The sequence below is a fragment of the Pholis gunnellus genome (genome assembly GCF_910591455.1).
Source record: "Pholis gunnellus genome assembly, chromosome: 11".
NCBI lineage: Eukaryota > Metazoa > Chordata > Actinopteri > Perciformes > Pholidae > Pholis > Pholis gunnellus.
This window is the reverse complement of record NC_136538.1, coordinates 8,669,741-8,682,034: the sequence shown is the minus strand read 5'-3', so window position 1 is coordinate 8,682,034 and position 12,294 is coordinate 8,669,741. Positions and strand designations below refer to the sequence as shown.

At 43.0% G+C, this 12,294-nt stretch overlaps 1 protein-coding gene across 1 annotated transcript in view; it reads left to right on the top strand.

Annotated features, from left to right (window-relative positions):
* Positions 1-10,621, top strand: part of disc1 (DISC1 scaffold protein) — a gene marked incomplete at its 5' end in the record, with an annotated part of 38,140 nt that extends 27,519 nt beyond the window's left edge. The window contains 4 exons of the mRNA XM_079168884.1: positions 236-479; positions 2,721-2,765; positions 7,899-8,018; positions 10,010-10,621. Coding sequence (XP_079025010.1) covers positions 236-479; positions 2,721-2,765; positions 7,899-8,018; positions 10,010-10,207 — 607 coding nt within the window. The 3' untranslated portion in view covers positions 10,208-10,621. The remainder of the gene's footprint in view (positions 1-235; positions 480-2,720; positions 2,766-7,898; positions 8,019-10,009) is intronic.
* Positions 10,622-12,294: the final 1,673 nt, after the last annotated feature.

Sequence of the window (12,294 nt, the reverse complement as noted above, 5' to 3'; positions counted from 1 at the left end):
CCGAATATGATGAACTTAACACGGTCGGGTGTAGAAATCCAAGATAACATCAAAAAACATTAAAGGATTTCAGAACAGAGCAACAATAGCTTTCAAAAATCTTTGTCTCCTGCAGAATGGTGTTGTTCCATGTTTCTTTCCCCTAATGTTTCCTGTTATATCATGTTTTATAACAGACAGTGTATCTTGTATTGCGTTGTATGGTGCAACATACTGGTCTGTTTCGTCCCTACAGCTGTGGCTGTCCGGGCTTGGAGCGGATCTGGGAAGCCGACCTGGAGGCGTGTCACCTGTACTTGCGAGGCCCCCAGTTGCGGACCCCCAGCTGCAGCGGAGGAGACATCGAAGACCCCCCCGCCGCAGCAGTTTATCCTCCAGCCCGGCCGTGCACCAAAGAAGAAGAAGATTGCGCCATGCTGACTGCGTTAGGCGGCCGCTGGTGTCCCGAGGCCAACTTGCAGAACTCAGAGTTCACAAAGGTAATGCAGCAATGTCTTGTGTTATCCACAAACATCTGTGCTTTCACACCGCAGTGCGTGACAGACTGATGTGTGCACTGCAAACAGACGTTTAGAGTACCGTGAATATGAAAGAAGCCCTTTTGAGGCTGTCCATCGCTCATGTCTTACACATTTCTGCACATCTTTGCTGCTGAAAGGTCAAATGAGAACAGTCTATTTTAAGATACACTTTTGAGAAACGTGAACTCGTTTGACGTGTGCCTGCTTGGTCAGTCTTACCACCTGACTGGAGAGGACTTTTCTTTTTTTTTTTAGTTCATACGATCAGCTGTTCTCAGAATATAACAGTCTGTCGGCTTCAGCAAGATGAGCAGCAGTCCATTAGCACCTTTGCTCGAAGGTATTTTCAAACGAGGAAAACGTGGGCGTTTGGAAATATTTTGGCTTCCTTGAAGAGTTTCTACAGAGTGCAGATTTAGGAGCCTCTTTCTGCCCGATCACGTGCGTTTAGTGGGACTGCATGTGTGTTTGTGCGTGCATGTGTGTGTGTGTGTGTGTGCGAGCACTCTGTGCCGGTTTATTCCACAGTGAGTTGAGGTCCACTGCCTCAGGGCAGAGTCCAGCTCATTCTCTCCTCACACTCCTCCGCCCACGCAGTCTGACAGACTTGTCTGAGATGGGAACAAAGCCAACAGAGCCAGCATTAATAAAAAAAATTAAAAAAACAGTCTCATTTATACCATGTTTGCTGTTTTTAAACAGTAGTAATTTCAAATGTATTGGTTTACTGGACTGTGGCCATAAGCAAATATTTGTCTTTAATGGCTAGTTGGCAGAATTCCCACCTGCATGTATCAAAACTGGAAGCTGTGGATTTTTATTGTCATATTTAATTCTTCTACATTTGAACCCTCTTAACCTTCTCTCACAGTTGCGCTCTGTGCAACCATAAATATAAACTTTGCATTGATGCCCTGCCTGACCGCATTTGACAAACTGCATGGATCTATTTTCTGCTTTCCCTTTGTTTCTCTCTGCTTCTCTTGCTCCACCCAAAGCCCGGCCCCTCCTAACATTTCTCAGAGAACTAAAAGGTGAGACAGCCAACCATTTCTCTCTTTTGTCTCCGTCCTGTGCACTCTATTTTCTGCATCCTGTTAGCTAGAAACACTTGAGCTCAATGGAGCAGAAATGTCTATCACGTGGCTCCAAAAATACATCTAGTCCGTTTTAGACCGTAGCATGGATCCCTGAATATTTCAGAACATTAGTGCTGTTCAATATAGAAATTTCCTTTGGAAATGAGCATCAACTTTGCTTTGAATGACTATGACGTTCATGGGCAGAGATGCAAAAGCACATCTCATGCTCTTTTCAACATTTAACATGAATGGCAACATAATGATGCCCCAACTAACCATCTAACATGTTGAACATTAGAAAAAGCACCTTGAAACCTCTCATCAAAGAGAAAAGATGGATAGCAGCACATTAAGTGGACACGTTTTGTCCTTCAGCTCTCGCTTTTTCTTCGGGGATGCAAACACCACAGAAAACATATAAGAACTCTTGATGATGTAATAATATTTGAGCCATTTCGTATCTTCAAGGACCCACGTATCAAAAGGCTTTGCATCTGAAGGCAACAGACAATGGAGGAGTGTTTTTTATCAGCTGGATGCCGGAAAACCTTTTCAATCCGTAGCTAGAAAACGGCACGTGACAGATTATATGTTGCTCTAAAATGGATGTAATTGAAGAGAGAGCAAAGAAAAAGAAAATCCAGTTTGTGTGACTGGTTCCAAAAAATGTAGCGTTTAAACTATCTGATCTCAGATACTGTATGAAGAGCTGTGTTCCCTGGAGAGCATGGAGTTACGTGTTCCATAATTTTTGATTAAAAAAACAATTAAAATGTAGCTGATTAGTATTTGTTGTTACTCTGCCTTCTTATGTGCTTACCCTAAAGCCACAAACAATATGTTAGCCTCCAATAGGTACAGTAATAATTACCCCCCTTCCTTAGTGAGGAATGTACAACTACACACTTTGAATACTAACAAAGGAAACCTGCAGTACAGATGAGCCAGTTAATCTATTTTCTCCTTGTCAGTTTTGGTGATGAATAATTACAACCTCCTCTCATTATGATGATGCTGCACACATACAGTACACAGCCAACTTAATTGCATTTTCAATAATTCATGCGCAGGTTTATGACTGTGTGGCCTCAACAAAATGTTTCCCCTTTTGTTGCAGAAATTGGAGGAGTTTCTGTTCTGCATGGAGGAGAATCCCCCAGAGGTTGGTAACGCGAACACTGTCACTGTATGCTGGAATGTTTTCAGTGTAATTAAAGTGTCAGCTGCAGTGACACTGGGCTTACTGGGACGCAGGGGGATCCATCAGTTGACCGTAAACCTAAACGTGACCTTCGCCGCCTTCCTGACCGTCCGATCAATACTGATCTACATGGGGAGCGTGGGTTGGTGTCGCTGACTGTCTGAGTTTGCACAAAGACCTTTATTTATACAGGGGAGGGGTTTTTGCTGAGCATGTATTCTCCTTTCAGCGCCTCCCTGCTTTAAATTCATACATTTATATTCATCCACACCTGGCAGCCAAATGGGGGGAAAAAAAATAGTACCTGTACTTTTTTTTAGAAAGTGTCCCATGCAGCACACTGATGTGATCTCTTGGTCTGATGACATAAGCCTCGAGGGGTAAGGATAAGGTCAAAATACAAGAGCTAAATTGTACGGAATGGATTTAACAGTGCAAATACACTCTTTATGTCGGTGTGGTCCACATAGATAAACAACTGAAGAGGGTGCTAACTTTTTGCTTCGGACATGCAGCTTTAGCCTAAGTCTCTGACAGCGTTTTAACCCGACTCATGGAGCTTCTGTGACCTTAATTAGTTAATTAGCTCATGAGCTACAAATCAGCTGATGCAATCTGCTTTAGACGGTTGTCATTTTTAAGATGCCGAAATCTTTGGACTCCGGCAAGAAATGAAAAGCCTGCTTTCGTCTAACTCTGTCTGAAATCAAGGACCCATTGTCCAAGGACCCAAAAACAAAATACACCAAGAACTTTGATGGTGAATTTGCCACCAGTATTAAAAACTGCTCACGTGTTGTGCGAGAATAGAGAGCTTAGCATCAGTAGCTAAGGTTGGAATGGTCGGTTTATGCTAATGCTAAGGTGTATGGGACAGTGACTTGTTTGTGACAACCAACTGATGTAACGATACAGCGTGTTAACTGGTGACGGTACCTTTGTCTTGATGGTGTAGTGATAGCGATAGCGCTGTGGAGGAGCTGGACCCTCCGCCTCGCAGAGCGCTTGACCTCTTTCTCCTTTCCATAATGACTTTAAGTAAATGATTTCCACTTAGCCGCTGCCCTGCTGCCACAATGGAGATTGATTAGTGTGTGTGTCTAAGTGTGTCTTTACTCTTGTAATCTCTACTAATTGTTCTTTTATCCTCTCAAGGTCCTTGCATCCCCTTCTTCATACCGACCCACAGTCCCAAACAAGTTTAGATACTTCATCAAATTGAAATGTTGACTGCTTTTGATCAGAAATCGGGTAGTTTTCACGATGTCATGAACTTTTACACCAGCCCTGTTTGAAGGGATGATTGCTGAGTCAAAATTCCATAGTGCGTGCTAATTGTTGGCTATCTTCATATAACGGTGTTGCCGTATCTAACATGAGTTAAAATGTGATGTCAATCAAACTGCAACCGCAGCATGTCACTGCCGATCAACTTCACAAAAAGGAAGTTTCATATTTTTCCAATAATTGTGAACAATGTGTGTAATTGTGCTTTGTGGGACAGACGCGTGCATCAGCAGCACACTCTAAAATTAAAGCTTTATCCCATTTCCACTTCACACTTGAAAAGTGACTGAATGAAGTACACTCAAAGCCGTCAGTACGCAGACTAGAAAATAGTGGATTTTGGAGTGTGCAGTTAATGGATACTATTGTCCCACAATGAATGCAAAACATTAACGCAAATTGTGAATGGTTATGAGGCAGAAACAAAAATAGTATTAATTAAATGCGTTTGTTTTTGTAAAAGACATTTTGCTTTCTCTTTGTGACGTTTGTCAGTTGCACTTTTATTTATGTCTAAAAGTTGCATATATTGTATAACTTCCTGTTGGTATAAAAAGTTGATTCCTGATTACTTTTATAAGACTTAAACAATAGGCCAACACTAGGACGCAAAGACAGCCTTACTTTAAACTAATCCAGTAAGTATTCTGTGGACAATAAGTATGTAGTATGGAACAGAAAACAAATGCAGGTGGTGATCAGACTTCAGGAAGAACCTTGGGAAAACATTAAAGAAAGGAAAAGTGTTTTCTAGTCTGCATACTTACGTTTTAGAATATTCTTAACTTTGTCCCTTTTCCAGTGTGGAAACACTAAATCCTCCAAACCTGCTTTGAATTAGTGTGTAGTACAGAACTGGGACGCCTTCTCATGTCACTGCACTTACTTGTAAATGACCTGGCAGACGGTCTTGTAAACTGATTTGCAAGTGTGGACCCAGTAATTTACTAACGAGGCATCGGTGATAAACAAAGACACTAGTTAATTACAAGATAGACAATTTCCTTTTCAGTTTGAAATGAATTCAGCTACTTTATTGTTTCTGTACAAGCAATTGTGACCTTGAGAGTAATACCAGTGGAATATAATTGCTTTGCATCGCCTCTTACATCACCCATGGGAACATGCACAATTACCTGCCGTCTCTCACTCATTATTGCTTAAATAACCACACCAGCGCATACATATGAGTCGGAATATTGAATGTCTAAACAATCTGTTCATGCTCCCGCAGTCTGCTTTGTTTACCTTTGTCGTAATAACATAAGCACTAATGTGCATCGGGAATAAACACGCCAATACATTCTATTAGACAAAGTGGCATGTTGTTGAAATCTCATTTCAGATGTTTTCTTGTTTGTTAAAGGCAGACGTAGCAGAGAAAGTCATTTGTATCGTGTTGATCATCTCCGGGAGCAAAATAGCATCTTTATAATGGTACTTTAAAAGGTTTGTGTGCTAAAGGATGTTTTTCCAACGGTGTCATTCTGCAGTGTCTTCTATCCTGTGGTTGTATTGACTTTAGCAACGCTGACTGGAGGCTGTGAAAGTATAGAATCAATCAGCTGCACAAACACGGTGCTCTTATCTGCTAAAGAAGCTCCTAACCTTCACAAACAAACAGCTCAGTCAATCCATAAGTTGACTGTCTCGCTTCTTGGTATAGGAGGACCGAGATCTCAGAGACACTTAAAGTGACGCCTGAGGACAGACATGTGTCTCCGATTGTTCATTTAGATGCCTCACACACAAAAACATGATGTTAAACCACCGTAAGTCACACTGAAGTCCTTAATTGCATCAGGGGAGACTTGTTCAAATCATCGTGCCTCGAGCCTTTTGTTGTTGTACATTTCTTTTTGGGGCGTTACGTCATTCGGAGAAGAAGTGCTATTCCGGGACAGAGACCAGAGACGCGACCCTCCAGTCATTGTTTCGACACCTCTGAGCTGCAGGGAGTTGATATTTTTCTACCTGCAGCTACGAGTCAGATTAGACTTTGCATGTGTCGTTTGACGAGAACACTGGGTCTGTGCGTGCGTGTCTCTACGCTTGATAAGTGTGAAGAAACTAGGACACGTCGTCTGCAAAGCGGCCCGTTCTAATTATGGCCAGCTCTGCTCTCCCCCCTGACATTTCCACCAGCATCCTCAGGTGATGTGCAGACACACCGCCCCCGTGGTCTGCATTGTGTACCCCGTAGTCTGCATCGGGACCTTGACACCTTACCAAACAGAAATTTTGGCAGCCTCGTATCTTTTGTCTGAGCGGCTATTCTCCACTTCAGACTTGTGTCTGGTTGAAAACAGCGTTGAGAATTTAGTGTCAAACAGATGAAATGAGTCTTGGAACACTGTGAAAAGCTCTGTGTTAAGCTCTGACTCACGATTATAAGAGCACATACGCAATTTAACATTATTAAAAGTGATGAAAGAGAAAAACAACTCAAATGTACTCATGCCCTCTTAATGCTTGTATAACAGCAATCAGTGTATCTGAAGTAGGCCTCCATTCATTTCCTTTAATCAGTCATATATTCAATTATATATATATTCAACTGAAATATTATAACATATGCTCACTATTCTTGGGTGTAAAAGTGTGGTAATATCAATCTATCTTCTTTTACATTGTTATTGCCATTGGTGAAGTGCCTTAAAACTGCATTCTTACTAAAGGCCAGCAGGAGGCGACTCCTCTGGTGTTTACCAGGCAGAGAGGGAGAGGAGAGGGGCTACTGAAACACTTTCCAGTTGCATAATGGGAAATGTAGGATCCAGTGTTTTCCATACCAGAGAGTTGAAAAGGTTATACACATTGTTGCATTTTAGTTCTGCTCCGGTTCCTGTTCAAACTGAACCTTTTAGACATGAACCAGGGGAGTAAACATGAAGTGTGACTGAAAAGTCACTTGATTGGACAGTTCTGGCGATTGGCATCCTACATCATCAGGACCCAATGTGGGGAAAATCAAATTCTGGTGACTGACAGAAGTTTATGCAGCACTTTAATGCCTCTGATGTGTATGTTTACGTCTCGTGTCACAAAGCACTAACAAAGAAATGATGAGCATTATTAGTATTATTCGTATTATTAGACTGCAAATGGGCTGCATGTTTTGAATAATGACTAAGAGGTATAGAGACAGGACTGAACAAAAGCACCTTTGGGTGCTCTCAGATGACTGGCGCTAACGTCGGGGAGTGCACAGACACAGGCTTCTGAGCCTACTGTGGTATCGCTTTCACAGTTTAACAGTTTAAAACGCTTCTGACCTATTAATTATACCTGCATACGTTACATACACGTTACATGGCCAAATGCAGACCAATTACAAGATCACTTAATGAACAGAATTTGTTCGTAGTTTGGCTTTTGATATCACGCTGCAATTGTTTGCTTTCTGACCCCAAACAAACCGCACTACAGTCTATAATTGAAACAGACCAAGAAGCTCTTTTTTTCCAGACGGTCTCAGTTTGAAGTCAGGATATCGCTGCTTCAATTTTGACCATTCTCTTTTAAATCTGTCTCTTGCAAATTGCTGGTGTACCCCTTTAAAGGGTCCACCTACAGCTTCATTTTCTTTCAACCAATTTTGCCAAATGACTCCAGACTCAGTATTCTAGTACTACAATCCCCCATCATTTTCCTTTTTCCTTTTATCTTGATTGTTGTTATTGTCAGATAGACTTGTGTTTATTTCTTTTCAATATCAGACCCATATATATTTGAACCATTGCAGCTTCAATAGTTCAATTGTCCCTTTCTTTTCCTAACCACCATTTGATTCCTTTTCCTTGCCAGGACGGGTGCAGCGAGGCTGCAGACCTGACGGAGCGCTGCGAGCTGATCAGTGACAGGCTGTTGACCTTGGAAGATGAATTGCAGACGGCCATACTGAACCGGGATCAGGCCCTCACCCATATCCTTTCACTGCTCTCTAAATATACATACATCATATAAACTGACTGCATGCTATCTGTGTGTGTGTGTGTGTGTGTGTGTTTCTGTCTCTGTCCATCCATCTTAAAGGACCTAGTTTCCTCGAGGCCTTACAACTCTCAAAAGTACACAGCCAAACTACCTTTAGGCACACTGATGTTCTGTGACTTTACCTTTTGAGGAAAGATCAACCTGTCTTATTTGACATTATGTGTCCATTCAGGGAGGGAATTGAAGATAAACTGGGATCAGAGGATCTTTCTTGACAGGCTGGACATGCCAACTGGAAAATGAAATGGTGAAAGTCCACGCGAGGTTATTAGAGGGCGCTTGATGTGGGCTGCCAGTCACCACGGGCTGAGATTAAAGTCGGCGAACAGGAGCGGTGCCTCGACAGAGAGAGGAATGTCACCGTAATGACTCTGCTCCCGTCGTATCTTAACGTCCGTCCTCCTGCTGACCCTCCCTCTCTCCCCTCCCCTCCCCTCCTCCTTGCTGGATCTGGCTTGGAGGAAATTACAATATCCATGATAATGACTCAAATGAAACCGTTGAAGCTGATTACAGGTCACAATACATAATTTTCCGCGCTAATTAGAAAGCTGATTGGAAATAGATTGGTGTGTTTTTCTCGCTCAACTTTTCCCCTCTACACTGTGGGCTTATGAAGACAGATAGAAGAGGTGATATTTTAACACCGAGATGAGGAAAGTTTTGCCATCTAACCTGCCGTTTTCTTTTTTTAAATCTTTTTTTTTTCTTTAGTGTCACGTCTCATTTCTCTTCTTTCCAAACGGGCTGCCAGAAATACTTTCCTAGTCTGATGAAGATATCTATTTCATATTAGGATCTCTAGAAGCTGTGCGTTACGCAGTGCGTCCTTCACTCTCTGTTGAAGTGTGGCCAGACTTTTTCCACATCTGATTAGAGATTCTCGCCGTCCCCCGCTGTGCTGTCAGGGGGTCAGTACAGGCTCCTCATCTGTTTGCATGATATCAGTGCAGCCCGGCAGTCGGAGACAGACAGACGAGTCTGCTTCCCTCCACCTCTCTGTTCCCGCGTCCTTACATGCCATTCATCTCCGTCTATGGAAGTCAATGCACTCGTGCAAATTCACCGTGGACACTAGAGGACACGGACGATGAGGGACAATATTGTTTGTTGGGTTGCAGAAATGGATCAGAGACTGAATTTGGGATGATGCTGCTGTTGCCATAGTGACAGGAAGATCAAACCTCCAGTCTCTAAGGGTCTTAATTGAGTCCCTTCTCTCAATAGGAGGCGGTGGAGGGACAACCACAGAGACTGGAATTTAGAAAACAAAAAGATGACAAGGCAAATCTACAACATGACTCTGAACTTCATCATCCTATTTGGACCATGCTGCCTTAAAAGTGTTGCGAACTGTCTACAGTTTTTTATGAAAAGCTCTTTAACAGCTGGTTAATTATTGATGGGGACAATCTGTGTCCATTCAGACAGTAAAACGAGCCACCAGGCCCCATCTGTCATCAGAGCCATCCCTTTGATTTGGCACTTAAGATGGACACTCGCACGATTAATTCGGGTTTCTAAGCAGGTTAAACAATCCCCCCCCCTCCCCAACTGATGACAGCCTCTATCCCGTTTCATTGATGGTTTATGAATAATTTAGTTGGGCAGTGTGTTTGCTTGGGTGCCCACACCGTCACCCAGCTCCACAGACGAGATGAGCTCATGAATAGTGAATTGGTTGGGGTTAAATTGGGTATGACTTGATGATCTGTCCCAGTAATCCGTTCGGTGGCCAAATTGGAGATTGATGACTTCGTCAGGTTGTGGCTGTCCTCTGCCATTACCGTTAACCATCGCCGGCCACAAGTGTCACATTAGCCCCGATATTCGTCTGCTGGCATGCTTTTTTATTTACATGTTAATGTGATTCTCCGTTTGTGTCTGTCGCATCAGATTGTTCCTTAACGCACGCTGCACAGTCGTTGGAAAAGGAGGTTCAGGAAGTAAAAGCCACTTTATTAACCATGCTCGCACAGCTCGAAGAGGAGGAAGAGGAAGGGAACGGGTTACAAGATGACGACCTCATGAAGAACGGGACTGAGGAAGAAGAAGAAGAGGAGGAAGAGGAAGAGGAGGAGGAGGAGGACCAGTACTTTAGTGACAGCTGGGGCATTTGAAATGGATCTGTGTCGGGTTTTATGACCACTCACACACAGACCCCCTTCTCTGAGAGGCTGACCTCAGCTTTGCAGTCGGAGTGACCCCTCATCCATTTACTGTAAAGCCTCTGTGGTACCGCAGAGAGTCGCAGTACAAAGCCCCGGACAGTCTGTGTGACATTTCATCCATCTAGAAATGGAAAAACATGAAGGATTTTGATACAAATGCAAAATATAAGACACTTTAATACATTTTTTAAGAAGATCCTCAAATCTCGCCCGCCTAAGTTTAACCAGGTAAAGAGCGCCTCAGGCCACAGAGCCGGCAAAGCAATCATTTTTTTAAATTAGGATGTTTTTGCATCCAGGTTCTCGTCTTACAAGTGATGGGCAATTAGGTAGAATTTGTTTTTTCAGTATTTACTGTTTAAGCATTTTACAATTTAAGGTGATTATTTGGTTTATGGGGGGGGGGGGGGGGGGGGGGGGGGTTCTCAGGAATGTCAGTTACACAGAGATATCTATCCAGATTTTCAATTCAATGACAAAAATGCCTGAAACCAAACTGAAGCCGAAAAAAAATCACTAAATCGCTCACCACAACCACCTGTTTCAATTTTGTCCGAGGACCAAAGGACAAAGTAAAAGTAAAAGTCTTGCACACATAAACTAAAACGTAAGCTTAATCTTTAGGTCAGCTCGGCACTTTTGTGTGTTTTCTGTACGAGTGGACTTCAGTTACGTGTCATTTTGTCCATGAAATAACTCATTTGTGGTGCTACAGAATGTGAGCTAACTTGAACACTTTATTGTTTTTTTTTTTTGTGTAAAACAAAGGTCATATTTAGAGCTTTTTTCCTCCCAGTCTTAAAGCACTGTATGCTGGGAGAGATGCTCTGTATTTTAAAATACGTCCGTCACAATATTCAAATTGTGTCTTATGCATGTAGGAAATATTGAAGGATAAAATATCAGTTTGTTTTTCTAAAGTCTTTGTATTGATTGTACTGATTATGTGTTTATTTTACTTAATGTCAGCACAGAGTCCTCATTCCATTTGGTGTCACATGACTTCTTGCCAGAAACATTTTTGTACTTTCACCCATTAATCAGTTTATTTTATTTTTTATTTACTGTGCAGCTAAAACTCGCTGTATCATATTTCATATTTATTCCTTACAGCATCTCACTAATTACAGCATGTGCCTCTCAGCCTCATGTCGTGTCCCGCTGTTTTCTTCTTCGTGTGGACTTACAGCCCCTCTGCGTATTCTCCCTCGTATAAAATGTGCGGGCATGCAGCCAGGCAAGTGAGGGCAGTGGTGACATGTAGGAGACATCAATACGGTAATAAAAGGTCCTCTAGTGAGGTCTTTAGGGGATACATGGGCTTCTATTGTTATCTCGCCTCAGCAGCGATGGTGTGGCTAATTGGGGGGGGCGGCCTCACAGAGGACATGGTGTGGGAAAATGGGATGATGTTGCTTTGTCTCCATCTGATTCTGTTTTTGGAGCAGGGGCCTGTTCAGGGGATCCTCGGAGGCCTCGTCTGCATTCCCGCGCTCTCTGGCCCGTAAACACAGCTGAGTGCTCAGGTGTTTGTTTTCCAGCAGCACAATGGGCCTTTTCTCCCTGGCAAGGTTGCAAGCCACTTGCCAGGCCAGAAGTCTCCACATCTGTCAGCGTCAGGCGGCGTACAGACAGAGCCCTGACGCACACACACACACACACACACACACACCCCTCCCTGACAAACAGCCTCACCTCATAATTGAATCTGTGCTTGCGCCATACTGCGCCCTGCACGGCAGCTCTGCTCATAAAATGGCCACGAAAAGAAAAAAAAGACCCAGATGGTTTTCAGCAGGCGGATATAGCAGGGCGAGATGTTTCCTGGTGTAAAGTGAAGGCGCCGTGCAGTGCACGGTCCTTTGTCCCTGCAATGTGGTTGCTATGATATTAAACAGCATTTTCCAAACAATGCGTCCTTGATTACGATTGAAGGCAGACAAAAGCAGACTGAAATTACCACTGCTGTTAGCTGATTTTATCAGCTGTAGCTAGCTAGATAATTGACCTAACGTCAGCTTAGTTGATTGAAGTTT